At 43.6% G+C, this 21,994-nt stretch overlaps 1 protein-coding gene across 1 annotated transcript in view; it reads left to right on the top strand.

Moving 5' to 3' along the window:
* Positions 1-546: 546 nt before the first annotated feature.
* Positions 547-21,994, top strand: part of LOC121818643 (histone-arginine methyltransferase CARM1-like) — a 290,088-nt gene continuing 268,640 nt past the window's right edge. Inside the window, exons 1-2 of the mRNA XM_042243405.2 lie at positions 547-946; positions 1,005-1,220. Of these exons, the coding sequence (XP_042099339.2) occupies positions 547-946; positions 1,005-1,220 (616 nt within the window). The remainder of the gene's footprint in view (positions 947-1,004; positions 1,221-21,994) is intronic.

Below are 21,994 nucleotides of genomic sequence, written 5' to 3'. Positions count from 1 at the left end.
ACAGAACCTCCAGGGAAGCTCATTCTTGTCAAGTCAGCCTGCTTGGTTAAGGATATTGTCTTCAAGGAATCTACATGGCTTTACAATCCTTGCTTCCTCCCTGCAGTTCATTCTGTCAGGAGATGACAGATTTAAAATACATAAATTGGTGCAGAATTTGAAAAGTTTCCTTTATGGTAAGTGAGTCTGTGACTGAGGGAGACTCCCGTCGGAAGGACTGCCGCTTTTTCATAGCCGCCAGCAGCAGAAGACGGATTTCTCTTTGGAGAAGACAACCTGTAATTGGGTTTGGAGGCCCCATCCGTTGACGCCAGAGCTAACTGGGTAGGTTAGGTGGCTGGTGGAGGCAGGCGTCAACTTGGGGATGAGACTCCCTGGCCCTCCCGACTCACGTCTAGAGCAATGGTTCACCATCCAGCAGCCAGTGTGTTTTCAACTCCTAGTTAGGCCACGGGAGATGCACGTGGTCATTTGGGCCAGCCGGTCGGGTCGCAGGAGTGTCCTCGGACTTCTCCCTTAGAGCAGCCCCCCACCCCGCCCCCGGCCATGCTACTGCAGGGAAAATTGCCCATGAGGAAAGAGCTCAGACTTGAGACGTGTGTTCCAACGTGGGCGCCAGGGAGCCCCAGAACCTCCCCAGAAGAGCGAGTGCCCACCCAGCAAAGCGCGGGCCAAGGCAGGTTCCAAACGGACGCCCAGCGGGTCCCGGTGGACAGCAGGTGTCACCGTCCCCCAGCCAGCTCCGGGTGCCTCGCGCGCTCTCTAAACTTGCGCGCTCGGAGCCGCGGCCCCGCGGGGCGTCTGCACCCTCCTACTCATCGACAGCGCGGCCCTGTGTGCCGGGGGTCCCCGCGTGCCAGCGGCGGCCGGGCCCCGGGTGGAGTGGGGGGGTACGCGCCCCAGCCGGCCGGCACCTCCCAGGTGGGCGCGCGAACCCGCGGCGGAGGTGAGGCCGGGGCCGGAGGGTCCAAGCCCCGCCCCTTCCCGCGGCTGGGTTCTGGGAGCGCCGGGCGGCGCGGCTCCAGGCGGAGGCGCTGGCACCGTGGCGGCGGCTCCGGCTCCCGCCCGGATCCTGGCTCGCCGGCACCACCGCGTGCAGCTCGGCTTCGTCACCGGGGAGCAGCTCTGCGCCGCGGGGCCGCTCTCGCTCCCCTATCCGAACTCTCTGCTGCTGGAGGTGCACCCGGCGGGGGAGGAGGCGGATGCGACGGTGACCGACGGTGAGCTGCTGGCGAGTCCGAAGGGCTCCAAAGGGGCGGCCCTGGGCGCGCGTGGGGTGGGGCAGAGGGCTGCGGGGTGCGCTCAGGCCCGGGGTCGCGTCTCCTGGTCCTGAGAGGGTGTGCACCCCCTGCCCACGAAGGCTTGGCTTGCGGGACTGCCGGGCTATCGCGCCAGTTCCCCAAAGGCCCACGTGCTTCCAGTTGGGTCTTAATTGCAATCAGAGAAACTTTGGCGCTCTGGGCAGGCCGGCTCTGCGAACTAGTCTTGGCCGTAACTTGCAGATGTCAGAAGTGAGGCGCGTGATTTCCTCGCTGGAAACCTTTTTCTCTCTCCTTCCATGCCTCGCTGCCTTTCGAAGGCAGTGGGCCACCACCTCCCGGTCTGAAGCTTTCTTGGGGGCGAAGTTCTGAGTGGGAAGGACTGAGCCGGGTGTGCAGAGTCTAACGGCAGCAGTTTCGGTTCCAGAGGCGACTTTACGAAGACGCGCAAGTGCCAGTCGCCTGGCTTCCTTGAGTCGAGGAGTATGAAGGAAATGCTTCTGATCTTTGTGGGATCTTAGAAGTTTTGAGAATTCAAGGAAACCTTTAGAACTTGGCCCCAGAGAATGTATGTACACGCCCATCACACTTTGCTTATAACTATGGGGGTGGGGGGATCACTGCTCTTTTCTGCAGCTCATATTAAGTCACCAGTTTTAATAAGTGGAGGGAATAGATCCTGAGGCAGCTGCAAGTCTGCAGACTGCTGAGGTTCCTTCTGACCCTAACTTCTAAGATGTTGAGTCGAGTTTAGAGTGTTCTGCGTTGTGATTTAGTTCCAGTGGGAATTTCAAGAACTGTCTTTCTGCTCCTCAGTGATAAGTGTGATCCCAGCTCACTGCTATATCTCTGAAGCCTTAGAACAGACCCAGGCACATAGTTCGCACTCAAAACATGCTTGCTGTGGAATAATAAAACCCTTCACGTGTGTCTTCTCTCTTTGCTGGAGGCTGAAATGATGAAGTTTGGGTCTTTAAAAAAGAAGTATTAAAGGCTGAGTGTTATTCCATTGTGTGTGTATATATAGCGCATCTTCTCTATCCACTCCTCTAGGTTGTCTCCATGTCTTGGCTGTTGTAAACAGTGCTGCAGTGAACGCTGGGATGCGTGTATCTTTTCGCACCGTGCTTTTCTCTGGATATGTGCCCAGGAGTGGGATTGCAGGTCATATAATAGCTCTGACTTTAGTTTTTTAAGGAACCATACTGTTCTCTATAGTTGCTATATCAATTTACATTCTTCCCAACAGTGCAAGAGAGTTCTCTTCGCTCCATGCTCTCTCCAGCATTTGTTGTTTGTGGGGTTTTTTTGATGGTAACCATTCTGACTGGAATGACGTGATATCTCATTGTAGTTTTGATTTGCATTTCTCTAAAGCCATGAAATTAAAAGCCATGAGCTTTCTCAAACTCATGTCCGTCGAGTGGGTGATGCCATCCAACCATCTCATCCTCTGTTGTCCCCTTCTCCTCCCACCTTCAATCTTTCCCAGCATCAGGGTCTTTTCCAGTGAGTCAGTTCTTTGCATCAGGTGGCCAAAGTGTTGGAGTTTCAGCGTCAGCATCAGTCCTTCCAATGAATATTCAGAACTGATTTCCTTTAGGACTGAGCCCCTTGACTGTTCACCTGAAACTATCACGGCATTGTTAATCAGCTATACTCCAATACAAAATATTTTTGTTGTTAAAAAATATATAAAAATTTTTAAAAAATGAAGTGAAAGTTTTTCAGCTGTCTCCAACTCTTTGCGACTCTATGGACTGTAACCTATCAGGCTCCTCCGTCCATGGCATTCTCCAGGCAAGAATACTGGAATGAGTAGCCATTCCCTTCTCCAGGGGATCTTCCTGACCCAGGGATCGAATTGCATTACAGGCAGATTCTTTACCATCTGCCTGGGAATCCACACACACGCAAAGAATTTTTTTTGAAGAAATATTAAATATCATTTGACCAGTGTCTTAGGAAGCTTGAGATTTGGCTAGAGATCAGAAGCCTTACTCAAGCGACTCGTGGATCTCTTTTGGATATAAGAAGGAAAAGGAGTTGGTTCCAGTGTTTTGCTGGGGAATTCCGAAACTCAAGGTGCCAGAAAGAAATTCAGTTTGCCTATCATAGTGATTTTGTTTAATCTGTAGTCATACATATAGAGAAACAGAAGAGCAGATTTGAGATAAATATGGTACTTGGTGTCTTGTGGCTTTCCCACAAATGTGCTTTAAAAGAAGTATCAGAGGTTCAACGTGACTGAAGTTGTAGTTTCCTGAGAGCACACCGGATGCCTGGCCTATGAGGGTATAATCATCTTACAGAGAGGAATAAGCTTCCCTCAATGAACAAATCAAATCTGGAGATGACCTCTTTGGTATGCAGTAAACCAAGTTAATGGAAACAAAAGGAATAATTAAAGCTAAGGCAAGCAGTCACTGCCACAAGATTTTCACTCAGTTCCTAGTGAAAGGTTCACTAACAAAGAAGCAGAGAACTCACTCTCCTAACAACTTGAGTCCTAAAATGCGTTCTGTACATGAATGCAGTTACTTAAGTTTGCTGCTCTTTTATGGAGAGTTTTTGGAGAACAAGTCTTTTTATTTTATTTTATTTTATTTTTAATTTTAAAATCTTTAATTCTTACATGTGTTCCCAAACATGAACCCCCCTCCCACCTCCCTCCCCATAATATCTCTGTGGGTCATCCCCATGCACCAGCCCCAAACATGCTGTATCCTGCGTCAGACATAGACTGGCAATTCAATTCTTACATGATAGTATACATGTTAGAATGCCATTCTCCCAAATCATCCCACCCTCTCCCTCTCCCTCTGAGTCCAAAAGTCCATTATACACAGCTGTGTCTTTTTTCTTGTCTTGCATACGGGGTCATCATTGCCATCTTTCTAAATTCCATATATATGTGTTAGTATACTGTATTGGTGTTTTTCTTTCTGGCTTACTTCACTCTGTATAATAGGCTCCAGTTTCATCCATCTCATCAGAACTGATTCAAATGAATTCTTTTTAACGGCTGAGTAATACTCCACTGTGTATATGTACCACAGCTTTCTTATCCATTCATCTGCTGATGGACATCTAGGTTGTTTCCATGTCCTGGCTATTATAAACAGTGCTGCGATGAACATTGGGGTACATGTGTCTCTTTCAATTCTGGTTTCCTCAGTGTGTATGCCCAGCAGTGGGATTGCTGGGTCATAAGGCAGTTCTATTTGCAATTTTTTAAGGAATCTCCACACTGTTCTCCATAGTGGCTGTACTAGTTTGCATTCCCACCAACAGTGTAGGAGGGTTCCCTTTTCTCCACACCCTCTCCGGCATTTATTGCTTGCAGATTTTTGGATCACAGACATTCTGACTGGTGTGAAGTGGTACCTCATTGTGGTTTTGATTTGCATTTCTCTAATAATGAGTGATGTTGAGCATCTTTTCATGTGGTTGTTAGCCATCCGTATGTCTTCTTTGGAGAAATGTCTATTTAGTTCTTTGGCCTATTTTTTGATTGGGTCATTTATTTTTCTGGAATTGAGCTGCAGAAGTTGCTTGTATATTTTTGAGATTAGTTGTTTGTCAGTTGCTTCATTTGCTATTATTTTCTCCCATTCAGAAGGCTGTCTTTTCACCTTGCTTATAGTTTCCTTTGTTGTGCAGAAGCTTTTAATTTTAATTAGATCCCATTTGTTTATTTTTGCTTTTATTTCCAGAATTCTGGGAGGTGGATCATAGAGGATCCTGCTGTGATTTATGTCGGAGAGTGTTTTGCCTATGTTCTCCTCTAGGAGTTTTATAGTTTCTGGTCTTACATTTAGATCTTTAATCCATTTTGAGTTTATTTTTGTGTGTGGTGTTAGAAAGTAATCTAGTTTCATTCTTTTACAAGTGGTTGACCAGTTTTCCCAGCACCACTTGTTAAAGAGATTGTCTTTACTCCATTGTATATTCTTGCCTCCTTTGTCAAAGATAAGGTGTCCATATGTGTGTGGATTTATCTCTGGGCTTTCTGTTTTGTTCCATTGATCTATATGTCTGTCTTTGTGCCAGTACCATACTGTTTTGATGACTGTGGCTTTGTAGTAGAGCCTGAAGTCAGGCAAGTTGATTCCTCCAGTTCCATTCTTATTTCTCAAGATTGCTTTGGCTATTCGAGGTTTTTTGTATTTCCATACAAATCTTGAAATTATTTGTTCTAGTTCTGTGAAAAATATGGCTGGTAGCTTGATAGGGATTGCATTGAATTTGTAAATTGCTTTGGGTAGTATACTCATTTTCACTATATTGATTCTTCTGATCCATGAACATGGTAAATTTCTCCATCTATTAGTGTCCTCTTTGATTTCTTTCATCAGTGTTTTATAGTTTTCTATATATAGGTCTTTAGTTTCTTTAGGTAGATATATTCCTAAGTATTTTATTCTTTTCGTTGCAAAAGAAATGGACAAATTCTTAGAAAAGTACAATTTTCCAAAACTGAACCAGGAAGAAATAGAAAATCTTAACAGACCCATCACAAGCACGGAAATTGAAACTGTAATCAGAAATCTTCCAGCAAACAAAAGCCCAGGTCCAGACGGCTTCACAGCTGAATTCTACCAAAAATTTCGAGAAGAGCTAACACCTATCCTCCTCAAACTCTTCCAGAAAATTGCAGAGGAAGGTAAACTTCCAAACTCATTCTATGAGGCCACCATCACCCTAATACCAAAACCTGACAAAGATGTCACAAAAAAAGAAAACTACAGGCCAATATCACTGATGAACATAGATGCAAAAATCCTCAACAAAATTCTAGCAATCAGAATCCAACAACACATTAAAAAGATCATACACCATGACCAAGTGGGCTTTATCCCAGGGATGCAAGGATTCTTCAATATCCGCAAATCAATCAATGTAATTCACCACATTAACAAATTGAAAAATTTATATGATTATCTCAATAGATGCAGAGAAGGCCTTTGACAAAATTCAACATCCATTTATGATAAAAACTCTCCAGAAAGCAGGAATAGAAGGAACATACCTCAACATAATAAAAGCTATATATGACAAACCCACAGCAAACATTATCCTCAATGGTGAAAAATTGAAAGCATTTCCCCTAAAGTCAGGAACAAGACAAGGGTGTCCACTTTCACCGCTACTATTCAACATAGTTCTGGAAGTTTTGGCCACAGCAATCAGAGCAGAAAAAGAAATAAAAGGAATCCAAATTGGAAAAGAAGAAGTAAAACTCTCACTGTTTGCAGATTACATGATCCTCTACATGGAAAACCCTAAAGACTCCACCAGAAAATTACTAGAGCTCATCAATGAATATAGTAAAGTTGCAGGATATAAAATCAACACACAGAAATCCCTTGCATTCCTATACACTAATAACGAGAAAGTAGAAAAAGAAATTATGGAGAACAATTCTTAAGGTTTTTGTTTTTGTTTTGTTTTGTTTTGTTTTTTAAAGTAGCTCATTTTACTGTATAACCAACTAGACCCCTGTGGATGGTGGTTGAGCAGAGCAGCTTACCGGCAAATTCTAAAGAACTGTTAGAAGGGAGACTGTGCTGTGCTTAGCCGCTCAGTTGTGTCCCACTCTTTGCAACCCCATAGACTCCTCTGTCCATGGGGAGTCTCCAGGCAGGAATACTGGAGTGGATTGCCATGCCCTCCTCCAGGGGATCTTCCCAACTCAGGGATCGAACCCAGGTCTCCCGCATTGCAGTGGATTCTTTACTACTGTCTGAGCCAACAGGGAAGCCCGAAGGAAGACTCTGTTTTCAAATATTGTACATTTAGTAGCAGCATTTTGAATGGGTAGAATTTCTCCTGGGGTAAAGAATGGCCCAAATTCTTTAATGGGCTGTAAGAAAGGGCCTAAGCAATGTACCCTTAGAAAATGATATCCTTTCTCAGTTCGTATCTAGAATTTGTTGTTAAACAAGTAGACTCTGGAGTCACATGGCCCGAATTCAGATCCTGGCACTGCCTTTCTCAGCTGTGCTACATTTATCAAAACTTTCATCCTACTTCAGCTTCAGTGTCTCCATTTGAAAATAAGAAAGATAATACACGTTTAGGGCTCCCTGGTGGCTCAGCGGTGAAGCATCTTCCTGTAATGCAGGAGACACAGGTTCACAGGTTCGATCCCTGGGTCAGGAAGATCCCCTGGAGACTGAAATGGCAGCCCACTCACCCCCACCCCGACATGAGGATTAAATGAAACAATGCATACATCATGCTTGATACAATACCTGGCATATATTAAGACATCAGTAAGTGTCTTCTGTTGTTACTAATATTTATGTTGTGTCCCCCAGACAATAGTTTTCTCAGGCTGTGCTGAGGAATAGCTAGGCTGTATTTTTGTGAAGGTGTTTCAAAGAAGGGTTAATTAAATCTAATAAATACTTGGAAAACGGAATAATTTTCTTGATTTCCAGTTTCAATAGCTTGTCATGTAAAGAATGGGACAGAACAAGACAAATTAGTTTATTCTATTTTCAGTCCCTCCAAAATTGACAGTTTTATGAAGGGAACACACCAGGGGATCTAGCCAGTAATGTGCTCTAGCTTGTGAACTCTGGGAAAACATTCATCCATCCCTTTTTCTGAGCCCCCATCCTACCAGGAGCCTGCCTGAGGCATGCTTCATTTATGCTGCTATTCCCAGAACCTTCCACAATACCTGGCACACACAAGACATCAATAAATGTTTCCTGAGTGAGTCAGTGATTTAATGCAAGAATTTTTTAATCTTGCTAAAATGAAAGTTGAAATACTGAGTACCCAGAGTGCAGACTCTGAATTGTCTCCCAAATGATTAAGAGACTGGCTTCATTTACAGTCTAGGGGGATGTCGTAAAATGTAGTGAGTTAACAGGCAATTGGAGGTATAGTAAGGTACACAGGTCAGGAGACAGTTGCCCTGGTTGTCCAGGGGCTACGGCTCTGCTTCCAGTGAAGGGACCCCGGGGTTTATCCCAGGTCAGGTAGCTAGATCCCACATGCTACAACTAAGACCTGGTGCAGCCCAATAAAAATAAACATTAAAAAAAAAAGAAAGTTTGTTACTCAGTTCCCAAGAAGAGGGAGAGAGGGCACGCCATGAGGGTGGGTGGGTGGAACTCTCAGAGAGGCACTGGAGTCCTCAGGAGGCGGGTGGGAGGAGGTGGGGAGCTGTGGGCAAGAGCCTTTGTCGTGGTTTCTATGGGAAGGAATGGCTGAGGCAGGGTGGGCAGGTGTCAGTTGGCTAGTTAGAATCATTTTAGTGGGCTCTGGGGGCATACAGGCTCTCCCTGGTGGTCTGGTATCTGGCCCTATGGTGTTTAGGGCAGGTGGATAGTGGCCCAGGGTGTGCGGACCCAGTAAAGGAGACAGATGGTGTGTGGGCCCTGGACTGATTGGATTTTATTTGAAAAGTGTGCTTGCAGGTAAGTTGTAAACTATCTCTAGGAATTGGTTTACCCTGGGAGAGGCAAGTGTATCCAGCATCAGCGAGGCCCCTGTGTCCGAGTATCAGAATATACAGTGAAAAGGCATGGTTAATACAAGGGAGAATCAGAATACAAAAGAATTAGCAAGTATATAGGGTGGGGTGGGGTGCTGCTGGCGTGGAGGGTGGCTGCAGGTAGGAAGGGCTTGTGGGTCAGGAGTTGAGTTCAGGTGATGGAGAAAAACATATATTGTTTTCATTGAACTGGGAAAGGGAAGGGAAACCAAAAAAGTGGGGGATGGGGCTGCTTCTCCACCCCTTTCTCCAAGGTCTCTAAAAGCTTGTGCTGGGGAGCAGCGGGGAGATGAAGAGCTGAGACTGCATTGTGTAAAGGCTAAAGGTAGAGTGGATCTCCAGGAGGAAAGAGAGAACTTTCTATTCCCTTTCTCAGTTTAGAGTTGTCTTTTAATTAATCCGGAAGAGTTTGGAAAATATATAAATAAGCCACATTGATAATCCAGTATGAAAACGCAGTGGTTTTTGTCTCTGAGGGATTGTGAAAGGATGCCAGGTTTTTCGTCCCCTGGTGGTTGCTCATCTCATTAAACGAGGGAGAAGGAACGTCAGAGAAACACGTCCTTTGTATCGCATGGTACGCTCATCTTCCTTCATTGAATCTGTGCTAAAAGTGTTAGTGGGTTGAGGCCTAGGGACTGCAACTTAGAATCTGCAAGTCAGGCATCTGTGCATGACATGAGCATTAATTACTTTTCTTTTTTCAAATATTTATTTGGCTGTGCTGGATCTTAGTTGTGGCGTGTGGAATCTTTAGTCGCAGCCTGAGGGGTCTAATACCCTGACCAGGGATCGAACCTGGGCCCCCTGCGTTGAGAGCTCAGAGTTTTAGCCACTGTACCACCAGGGAAGTCCTGAGCATTAATTACTTTTCATTCAGCAAATATTTATTGAACATGTGTTCTGTGCTAATCACTGTGTGGACAGTATAGGGGCTGGATAAAGACCCAATATTATGGAACTAATATTTAATTTGGGGGAGAAAATAGCCAAAGGTGCGGCAAGATAATTTCAGACTGAGGTAGATGAACAGAATGAAAAATGAGAGACATTGAGAGGAAGGCAGCTTATAGAGAATGTGGTCAGGGAAGGCCTCTCTGAGGAAGTAATCCTTGACCTGAGGCAGGAAGGATGAAAGGAGCCAGCTAAGCAAAGTGCTGGAGGAAAACCGTAACAGGCTGAGACAAGGGCAGGTGGAAGGGCCCAGGAGCTGGCGGGAGCTGATGTGTCTGACATGGCTGGTGTAACTGATGCTTCTTAAGGGGGAAGGGGAGTTGAAGTTAGCATTCCTGTTTTTACTGAAGCATAACAAGCTCCCGCAGTGCCTTAAAATAACTGCCATGCTCCCAGACCACTCTGTGGGTTAAGAAACCAGGCAGGACTTGGCTGGGTGATTCTTTTGCTCCTTGTGCCGTTGACAGGTGACTCCTTGGCACTCAGCTGGTAGCCAGCATGATCTGGGTTATCCAGGAAGGCTTTTTCACTTGGGCTGGCATCTGGGCTGGTGTGATAGTTAGTTATGTATGTTAATTTGGGTGGGCCATGTACCCAGATAACTCCCCAAACATTATTCTGGATGTGTCAGTGAGGGTGTTTGGGGATGAGAGTAATATTTAAATCAGTAACTTTGGGTATAGCAGATTGCCCCTCCAGAATTTGGACAGGCCTCAGCCAATCACTTGAAGGCCTTAATAGACCAAAGACTGGTTTTTGCTCAGCAAGAAAGAACTCTGCCAGCTGATGGTCTTTGGCCTTAAACTACAGCCGAGACTGTGCGTAGGGAGCCTGTATGTGGCCTCTGTGTGTGGGATGACGTTGTCCTGCGTGGTTTCCTCACACCTGGGGCTTCTCCCAGCGAGACTGCTGTTGCCCAGTGAGAGTTTTCCAGCAGACGAAACAGAAGCTGCCTTCCTTTTTGTGCACGGATGTCAGTTGGCATCACCTGTGTCATGCTCTGTTGGTCAGAGCAGTCACAAACCTGCCCAGGCTCAACAGGAGAGGATGCAGATAGACCTCACCTCTCCATGGGAGGGGGGTCACATAATTTAGGTAAAATGTTTTAAAATTGCCGCTGAGACCACCTGGGTCATGTAGGATACGCACACACTCACTGTCACTGACACACGCACTGCGGGGTTTTTGGAGGAACTGTAATAACAGTCTTCTTCCTCACGATTACTGAAACAGCTGATAGAGCATGGGTTTTGATGTGTACCACAGAGGGCTTTCTTATTTTTCTCTTACAAACTGAACTTGCCCCCACTTGAGATGAACACCTCGTAGAATGCCTTCTCTACAAGCAGCAGATCAGGAAGCAAGCAGGGAGGGGCTAGAGTGTGCGGGTTTTATCCTTCTCTCAGAGTCATAAATCAGAGAATCCTGCGAGGGAGAGAGTGGGCATGGGGAAAGGGGCTGGAGTCCTTACTGGACACAGTATTTCTCAGTGGGGCATAATTTTGTGCTGGAACATTCTTCATTGCGAGAGACATTGCAGAGTGGTTAGCACCTCTGGTGCCTTGGCAGAAAATGCCAGCAGCCCCAAGTTTCATACCCCAATTTCTATGACAAAGAGAAACAGCCTTCATGCATGCTGGCAGAACTTCCTTCAGGTGGACATGTGAGGGAAGAAGAATGCAGAATTTCTTCCCCTGCCTATCCCCACCCAGCAGTCACAAACTCAGCACGCCCTAATATGTCTCCTTCCAAACTATTTGAAAAACAACTACATATTTCTTTAGCACAGTAGTCCAGCCCCCAAACAATAGATCATTCCTTATATTCGTGGGCAAAGCCAACCTTGCTACTGTTTAATCCTAGCAACTATTTTGATTTTGTTGCACTGAAGAGGTTGTTTTAAAATGTGAAATACTGTCAGAATCCTGCCAAGTAACTCCTTTTTTTCATTGTTATTTTACCAGAAGCAGTGCTTTCATGATTTCTTGGGGCTTTCCAAGGAAGATATTTAATAGAATGAAATGGAGGCTTTCAGCTGGACCTGGTTTTGTGTTCCAGCATTATGGGATGCGCAAGCAGTGAAGCAAAGCCTTTCAGGCGGTAATGGAACCTCGACTGGGTGACAAATGGAAAATGGTTCAAGGCCCTTGTGTTTCACCGGAAGTGAAAACAGATGAAAAGACTTGGTTTTCTGGCCAAATAAAGACCTTGTAAAGATCCCTTTCTTTCCCCATTTTCAGTAGTGTTACTAAGTTTGTGATTAGTACCAATGAATCAACTATGTCAAGGACAAGCAATCCACTGATTAATACTTAACATCAGTGCCACTGGGAAGAGAAAAGAAGCATGAGGATCTTGTGAGTAAACTGTAGATACCACAGTTGCTTGTAATATTCAGAGTTGTTTTTTAAAACAAAGAGATGATTGAAGCAAAAAAAAAAAAAAAAGAAAGCTATGTCACTGACATTATATTTGTGCTTTGTGTTGTGGCTGGCCACAGGATATCTGAAATGTATAGTTACTTTAAAAGATGAGGCTTATAAAAATGAACCAGACTGGGACCATCCTGATGACGAAACTGCTTCTGTACCTCCTTTTCCCCTCCTGTGGTTGCAGCGATGCGCATTCTTATCCCTGGCACATGGGAGCATGTGGGCATCAGTAATCTCCTCCTCCCAGGATTTTCCTCCCGAGTGCCTGAGAGGCTTTCCCCCACACCCCTCAGTTCCTTCTCTGTCTTGCCAGGGTTTCACCTGGAAGATCTGTAAAAGCTGAAAGGCTTAGGGTTTCCCAGTACGTTAGCATTTTAATAGGAACACATTCCTTGCTCAGTGGAATGCCCTTACATTCTTGAATAAGGTCTCACTAGGTATCTCAGATCACTTTAAAATATTTAAATTTAATTAGTTAAGTTTTGGCTGCCCTGTGTCTTTACTGAGGTGTGTGGGCCTCTCACTGCGGTAGCTTCTCTTGTAGAGCCCAGGCCCTAGCGTGCAGGCTCAGTGGTGGTGGCGCGCGGGCTTAGCTGCCTGCGGAGTCTGATTCCCGGAACCTGTGTCCCCTGCATTGACACGCAGACTCCCAATCACTGGACCACCAGGGAAGCCCTTCCCACCTCACGTTTTAATGACTCCACTTACTTCCACTTAGCTAAGCTACATCCTCCGTGGTAGGTGCTGCACACATTAGGCTCACAATGGCCTGGAGGGTAGAGCATATTGACAAATGGACCTTATTTTATTGGTCTATTTGTTCCAGGTACATTGTCCACAAACCTGAGCAGCTCCTCCTTGCCATGGTAACCACTTGTGTTTAGCTACCTAGTCTTCAGCCTGTGATTAAAATTGGATGTCTGGCCACAGATCCATAGGATGAGAAAATACTTACTTGTTACTTACAGGGAGCTGGATTCTTCAGTGAGCTTAGAATCCTGAGTGAATGGGTAGAGTGGCTATCTACCACTCTATGATACTATGGTATCTTTCTTGGCATATTTTAGATAGAAATAAGGTTTCCTAAACTCCAGGTCAGCAATCTAAATAAAATTGTATGACCGTCTTTTGTTAATTGATTCTCACTATTTGAACCTGTTTTATGATTAGGTTGGTGAGATGGTTGGATCAACCAGCTTGTGTGTGCGTGCTAAGTTGCCTCAGTCCTGTCTGACTCTTAGCTACTGTATGGACTGTAGCCCGCCAGGCTCCTCTGTCTACGGGATTCTCCATGCAAGTATACTAGAGTGGGTTGCCATGCCCTCCTCCAGGGGGATCTTCCCGACCCAGGGATTGAACCTGAGTCTCTTAAGTCTCCTGCACTGGCAAGCAGGTTCTTTATCACTAGGGCTATTTGGGAAGCCCCAGCCAGCTCAGATTACCCCAAGTATTGGCTTCATTACCTTGGGTAGTTTTTCTGAACCTGCCTGAACCTTAGTCTTCTTTCCTAGAAGCTAAGTTTTATCTCATAAAGTAATGGGGAAAATAAACAGAATAACAAAAAATTAAAATGACTTTTTATTAATTTTTAAAGTAAGTGGACTAAAAATGATCAATTAAAAATAACACAAAGCTGTTTGACAAGCAGTTGTGAAGCTAAGCTAACACTTTTGTGGAGCTCGCATTTTAGTGCCATTCAGAAAGCCTCAGGTTTCTTTGTCTTTGCTGGACTTCCTGCAGGACTGTTGGAGGAAATGTATCATTTGTGATTCCAACAGATTGATTGTGTGTAGTTGCCTTTCACATTCAGAATATGGCTGACTCGACTATCAGCCTGTCTGCTGAGGGGTCTCAGAGCCTTTCTATGTGCTGTTCTTCTGCTTGAAGCGCTATTCCATGTCCACATCCCCATCTCAACCCTTTGTATTATGGGTCCTTCTCATCCTTTGATTCAAAGTTTGAAAGTTATGTTTCTCACAAGGCTGAGTACCCAGGGTTCCTACAGCACTTACCACCATTTATCTCAGCCCTCTTGCTTTCATAGCAGCGATCACAACTTGCAACGAGAAATTAAAAAAAAAAAAATTATTCCCTCTTGGTTAAAATTGAAGTTGGAATCACATGCTGCAAATCACAAGAATATTTAATAAGAAACCTTGAGAAGAACGGAAGTTGACCCCAACGCTTTTGAGAATGTGAAGAGTAGGTTGCAGCATATTTTCCAATTAGGAGCCGTGAAGGCATAAAAAATAAAGAACACTTGCCAGGTCAGGTGGAAGGACTACTTGAATCAGAGCTACACAGCCTCTGAATTTTGTCATGAAGAAATTGAGTTCCAGACCAGTCCCTGAGAGTGGGGGGGGGGGGGGGGGGGGAGGGAGGAAAGTCTCCTGTAATATTTCATTTTTAGCTATAGAAAGTTTATTGTTTTCTCCTGGAAAATATAAGTCAACATTGAGGCTCTTATGGCTACTGAACATGTTCGTTATGGGAAATTGTATTTACTTAGAGTTTCTTTTACAAAATTGCATTTATTAGAATGTTTGTAGAAAATTGACTTTACTTACCTATTTGTGTTGTATACAGCAGCACTGTGATGAATAGGTTACTAACTTTCTTCAGTAATACTCTCCATATCAGTGCTGGAAATTAATTTCATTTGTTGGTCCATTCAGTTCATGTTTATTGCACACCTACTATGAGCCAGGCACTGTACAAGGTGCTGGGCAAATAGCAGGGTGGGTGTGTGTGTTAGTCACTCAGTCATGTCCGACTCTTTGCAACCCTATGGACTGTAGCCCCCCAGGCTCCTCTGTCCATGGAATTCTCCAGGCAAGAATTCTAGTTCAGTTCAGTTCAGTCACTCAGTTGTGTCCAACTCTTTGTGACCCCATGGACCACAGCGCGCCAGTCTTCCCTGTCCATCACCAACTTCCGGAGTTTACCCAAATTCATGTCCATTGAGTCGGTGATGCCATCCAACCATCTCGTCCTCTGTCATCCCCTTCTCCTCCTGCCTTCAATCTTTCCTAGCATCAGGGTCTTTTCAAATGAGTCAGCTCTTCATATCAGGCGGCCAAAGTACTGGAGTTTCAGCTTCAACATCAGTCCTTCCGATGAACACTCAGGACTGATCTCCTTTAGGATGGACTGGTTGGATCTCCTTGCAGTCCAAGGGACCCTCAAGAGTCTTCTCCAACACCACAGTTCAAAAGCATCAGTTCTTTGGTGCACAGCTTTCTTTATAATCCAACTCTCACATCCATACATGACCACTAGAAAAACCATAGTGTTGACTAGACGGATCTTTGTTGGCAAAGTAATATCTCTGCTTTTTAATATGCTGTCTAGGTTGATCATAACTTTCCTTCCAAGGAGCAAGTGTCTTTTAATTTCATGGCTGCAATCACCATCTGCAGTGATTTTGGAGCCCCCAAAAATAAAGTCAGCCACTGTTTCCACTGTTTCCCCATCTAGAATGAGTTGCTATTCTCTTCTCCAGGGGATCTTCCCAATCCTGGAATTGAACCCAGCTCTCCCATATTACAGACAGATTCTTTACTGTCTGAGGCACCAGGAAAGCCTAAATAGCAGAATATTAGCTACCTATACCTATTGCTGAGTAACAACCACCACCTCAGTGGCTTAAAACAGCATACTTTGATTGTCTTAACTGCTTTTAGGGTCAGCAATCTTAAGTGTGGCTTAGCAGGGGCCTTTGCTCAGGATCTCTCAGAGCTGCTGGGGCATCCCTGGTAGGTCAGTTGGTAAAGAATCTGCCCACAATGCAGTAGACCCTGGTTCAATTCCTGAGTTCGGAAGATCCACTGGAGAAGGGATAGGCTACCCACTCCAGTATTCTTGGGCTTCCCTTCTGGCTCAACTGGTAAAGAATCCTCCTGCAATGTGGTAGACCTGAGTTTGATCCCTGGGTTGGGAAGATCCCCTGGAGAAGGGAAAGGCTTCCACTCCAGTATTCTGGCCTGGAGAATTCCATGGAATGTATAGTTCATGGAGTCGCAAAGTGTCGGAGATGGCTGAGCAAATTTCACTTTCACTTTCTCAGAGCTACACTCAAGGCTTTGATGCACTGAGGGCTCTGCTTGTGCTGAGAACTCACATAAAGATTTGGCTGGGCAGAGGATCCTCTTCTAAGCCCTCTTGTGCGGTTGTTGGCTTAATTCTGTTCATCACTGGTGGTTCACTGAGGGCCTCAGTTCCTTGTGGTCCATTTGTAGGAATCCTACTCTCGTTCCTTGGTACATGGGCTGCCCAGCATGGCAGCTTGTGTCATAAAGGCCAGTAAGAGAGGAAGGAGTCTGATGGAGAAATGAAAATCTCAGTCTTTTGTAACCTAATCATGGAAGTTATACCATGACCTGTGACGTAGTCTATTGGTTAGTCACCACTCCACACCTGATGGGAGAGGTTCCATAGTGGTGTGAATACCAGTGCCCACTGAGGGCCATTGTAGAGTCTGCCTGCAACAAGGGTTGAAGGAAACAAAGTCCCTGCTTTTATCAAGGGTGTGTTCTAATACCAGTCAGAAAGCATCTGCTGGACCTTCTAAGGTCCTGTTTGAAAAATATATATTTGTGCTTCTAACACAAATTGCCAAATACCATGCGAAGAATCATTTTTAAAATTAGTTATCACAAACAATATTGCTGTGAAACCCTCAGGGAGTTTGCAGCTAACTTGCAAAACTAAAGCACGTAGCTCAAAGTATACGAAATCCTTCAGCAGAACTGCACTGATCAGTGGGACAGAAAATCGGCTCCAGCGTGCTTTTGGTTTCTAGGTCCTTTGCTTTGCTTTGAATAGCTGGATGGAAGAGGCCCATATTTATGACTAAGACACATCCTTTGTGGGAACTTCTGTCTAATTTTTAGGCAGCTTTACTTTATCATGACTTCATTTCTTTGTTTGCTGGGCTCCGCTAGCTTTTCTTCTTTTCAGGAATATAGGGATGCACTGAAGATACAATTCGTCTTATGTTTAGGTTCAAACACGGAAGTGTTTTTATTACGTCACTCACAGGAGAGACAGGGGTAGCTGCTGTTTCAAATACTAGAAATTACAGTGAAGTTTTATAGAGTGAAACAAGGAAGTTAGGACAAAGATGGGGAAAGAGAAAGAGAGGAGTGATGGATGGATGGAAGCAATGAAGGAAGGAAGGGGGCTAAGAAGAAAGGAAAGAGAGTACTCACTCTGGGTTTATTGCATCTTGGGGATAAACAAACAGATTCACTCTAGCAATACTGGTATTTTCTGTGCTAGCCATGTTTTAGGTCCTTATCTAAAATATGTTTCACAAACTTTGACATTTATACAGTCAAGGGTTTAGAATCTATGTTTTAAAAGACATAGAGACAGATTGTGGACAGGCTTGAGAGAGTACCCACGCCTTGTGGGTATCAGAAAATCAAAGATGAATGAAAATCCATACATTGGGACAGGGAGGAGGAAAGTGAATCTGAATTTTATGCATTGCTGTCAGCCAAACCCAATCCAGCTAATGAAGCTGTAGACCCCAAGATATTTATAAATATTGCAAATTAATGTGAGATGGTATGCTACCTTGGAAGAAGACTGAGGCATAATTCAGCAACTGGCCTAAAACTCTTTGAGGAAAGAACAGAGCCGACAGTGTAAACACAGTCACTGGGGCTAGAATCTGGGCCCTTGTAATGCTTCTTTGTGCCTGGAAAACAGAAGGTCTGTGTCATTACTTCATGAATTTCCTTTGGATAAAGCTTATGTTTTTCTCCTTATAGGAAGACTCACTTCTAATTTCATAGTTTTTTTCTTCCTCAGAAAATTAAGTTTTTAAATCCTGTTTCCATAGATGACAAGTCCTTCAGGATATGAATTGTTTCCTTAGATTTTTAGAAGGATCAGATCAGAAGACCAGGGAACATGTCAACCATAGGCAATGAATATTAATTTTCTAATCTAAGGAATAATAGTAGCATTTGAAGAGACTTTGGTTCAGTGAGGTGAAATAAATCCACAGGGGCACCTAGCTCGTACATAGATGGGTAGGGCTGGGCTTGGCCCCCCCATTTCAAAGTCTCCTTGGAGAATATTTAGAATGAGTTCTCTTAGCCAATTTATATGATTTGTATCTCTTGACTCCCAGCAATAGTTGTGATTTTTCTTTTTAATTTACAAGAGACATTTTTTTTCCCATAAAGTTTTTGGTCCCCTGATATTCCAGTTAGAATGGTAATTACATTATCTGGTGTTGAAACATTTTAGGGGTACTGCTTTCTCTGCATTTCTCCATATTCTGATGTAGACCTTCACTTTCCTAATCAAAATGCATGCCTGAACCTTAATGTAATGTAATAATACAACTATAAGGGGAAGTGTTTGTGCTAAGTTACAAGGATACTTCAACAAAGCATCGTTTAATGTTCTGGAAGTCATCTCCAGGTTTTCCTACTCATTTTTCCCCTAATTCATTCTTAAATATATTTTTCTGCTTTTAGTTAACTCAGTTTACATGGGGCCAAACGTATTTTGTGATCTGTGAATAACACCCACCTTGCAAAAAGGTGAAATTTCTAATCAATCTAATTCCTTAGAAAGCTAGAGAGGACACTTTTCTCCATGGAGCTTAGATTCCAAGAAATAGAGACTTCATTTGATGTGAAGCAGAATAGTAGCTTTTAAATAAACAGTTTCTAAAGCAACATATTCTGTCACTGACAAGTAGCAAGATTGTGAAGGGTCATCATGGTCATTTTCATTATTTCTCATAATCATTTATGATTATTTATTAAGCATCTGAGCCTGTACCGTTATACCATCATATCAGTAATAAAAGAGCAGCCAGATATTTTGTATAATTCTTACTGTTGGTAATGTGACATAATAGATGCAATAGAATGTTTTCAGCAGCTGGTAGTGCCTGGAGTCCCAGAACTGATGTAAAGGTACATCTTTTCTCTCATACTTCTTGCCTTGATCCTCCTGATCGTCTCTGGAAATAACCAGCTTTTCAATTCATGGAATGAAATTTCTCTTAAAAGATACCAATAACGTGGTATTAATAGAGTACGAGAAAGAGACATATAACACAAAGGAACTGAAACATGAGAGGTAAAGTAATGAACGCTAGAAAAAATCCACAATCCCATGTCCATCTTTTTATAATAATCTCAGAAAGTGATTACCAAATATCTCGTTTCCTACTTAACAAAGGTATCTTACTGCATTAGTTACTTACCATGGATCTGCTCCCCCAAATTTCTGCTTTTTCTTTTGGTCTCATATTTTTCACTTTCAGCCAGTTAATTATGTGGACATATATCAAAAAGAAACAACACTAATTCACAAAGATTCATGTGTCCTAGTGTTCATAGCAGCGTTATTTACAATTGCCAAGGTATTGAAGCAACCTAAGTGTCCATCAACAGATGAATGAAGAAAATATGGTGTATGTATATACAATTAAATACTACTCAGTGATAAAAAAAAGAATGAATTTTGCAATTTGCAGCAACATGGGTGGACTTGGAGGGCATTATGCTAAGTGAAATAAGCAGAGAAAGACAAATCCTGTAGATACCATTTACATTTAAAGTCTAAAAAAATACAACAAACTAGTCAATAAAACAATGCAGCAGATTTAAAGTTATAAAGAACAAACTAGTGGTTACCAGTGAGGCGAGGGAAGGAAGAGGGGTAACATAGGGATAAGGGGAAAAGGGTTATTATAGAATTATATGAAACCATGGTGTAAAACTTGGAAAGTTGTAGGGTACCATAGAATTGAAAGAATCTTCCATTCAGTTAAAAAAAAAAAGGCATTCAGTAGATCGACCGCATTTTGGGCTTCCGTGGCGGTTCACCTGGTAAAGAACCTGCAGCCCAGTACAGGAGAGACAGGAGACGTGGGTTTGATCCCTGGATTGGGAAGAGCCTCTGGAGTGTTCTAACCTGGAAAATCTCATGGACAGATGAACCTGGGAGGTTATATTCCACTGGGTCACAAAGAGCCGATATCACTGAACACGCGTGCATGAGTGCACACACGTGTCGCATTTTAGTGCCCTGATAGAAGAATGTGCTCTTACAGTAGGCGTCTCGTAAACCGCTCTAAACTACCTGTACACAGAAATGCAGAGGCATGAACAGTCTTCATTTATATGTGACTACCATAAAAATATAGCAAGAAATGAGAAGCGGATTAATTCATCGAATGAAAATTCTACGAGCTCAGTCACATGAAATAAAATATTCCCAAATAAACAATTTGAAAATTAGAAAAACTACTTTTGTAGGGAGCACCAATTTAAAAATCAATAATAGGTTTGGACACAAGATTTAAAAGTTGATTAAAATTTAATAAGGGGAGGGAGCGGGGAAGTTGGCGGTTAGTGTCACATGTCTCCAAGGTGGAGTTTGTACCTGGAGATGTGAGGACAAGGTGTGCTAGGTACCCCTATCTGTGCACCCGCCTTTGCTAGGGAGGAAACTGGATGGATTAGGGGTGGTCTTCCCTTTCACAATAAACTGTGGAAAATTCTGAAAGAGATGGGAATACGAGACCACCTGACCTGCCTCTTGAGAAACCTATATGCAGGTCAGGAAGCAACAGTTAGAACTGGACATGGAACAACAGACTGGTTCCAAATAGGACAAGGAGTACGTCAAGGCTGTATATTGTCACCCTGCTTATTTAACTTATATGCAGAGTACATCATGAGAAACACTGGGCTGGAAGAAGCACAAGCTGGAATCAAGATTGCTGGGAGAAATATCAATAACCTCAGATATGCAGATGATACTACCCTTATGGCAGAAAGTGAAGAGGAACTAAAAAGCCTCTTGATGAAAGTGAAGGAGGAGAGTGAAAAAGTTGGCTTAAAGCTCAACATTCAGAAAATGAAGATCATGGCATCCAGTCCCATCACTTCATGGAAAATAGATAGGGAAATGGTAGAAACAGTGTCAGACTTTATTTTGGGGGGCTCCAAAATCACTGCAGATGGTGACTGCAGCCATGAAATTAAAAGACACTTACTCCTTGGAAGGAAAGTATGACCAACCTAGATAGCATATTGAAAAGCAGAGACATTACTTTGCCAACAAAGCTCTGTCTAGTCAAGGCTATGGTTTTTCCTGTGGTCATGTATGGATGTGAGAGTTGGACTGTGAAGAAAGCTGAGCACTGAAGAATCGACACTTTTGAACCATGGTGTTGGAGAAGACTCTTGAGAGTCCCTTGGACTGCAAGGAGATGCAACCAGTCCATTCTAAAGGAGATCAGTCCTGGGTGTTCATTGGAAGGACTGATGCTGGACCTGAAACTCCAATACTTTGGCCACCTCATGCAAAGAGTTGACTCATTGGAAAAGACTCTGATGCTGGGAGGGATTGGGGGCAGGAGGAGAAGGGGACAACAGAGGATGAGATGGCTGGATGGCATCACGGACTCGATGGACGTGAGTCTGAGTGAACTCTGGGAGTTGGTGATGGACAGGAGGGCCTGGCATGCTGCAATTCATAGGGTCTCAAAGAGTCGGACACGACTGAGCAACTGAACTGAAATGAACTGAAAGTTACTAAGGGTTAGTTAAATTCTGGAAAAACATTGAAGAAATAGTCTAATTCTTAAAGGAATGAAGACTAATTTAAAAAATTCCCTAAGGAATATGAGAATCAAATGAAAATAAGAGCATTAAAGAAAATCAGGAAAATATCACAGGAATGAAAAATGACATTAATAAAGAAATTTTAAAAGAGAAGAAGTATTCGAAATGAAGCATAGGTAAACATGATCCAATTAGGTGTAATTGGATTCCCTGAAAAATGATACATATAAC

The sequence above is a fragment of the Ovis aries genome, chromosome 2 (assembly GCF_016772045.2).
Source record: "Ovis aries strain OAR_USU_Benz2616 breed Rambouillet chromosome 2, ARS-UI_Ramb_v3.0, whole genome shotgun sequence".
In the NCBI taxonomy this organism is placed as follows: Eukaryota; Metazoa; Chordata; class Mammalia; order Artiodactyla; family Bovidae; genus Ovis; species Ovis aries.
Note: the sequence above shows the minus strand (reverse complement) of the source record. Positions and strands in the feature narration are given on the sequence as shown.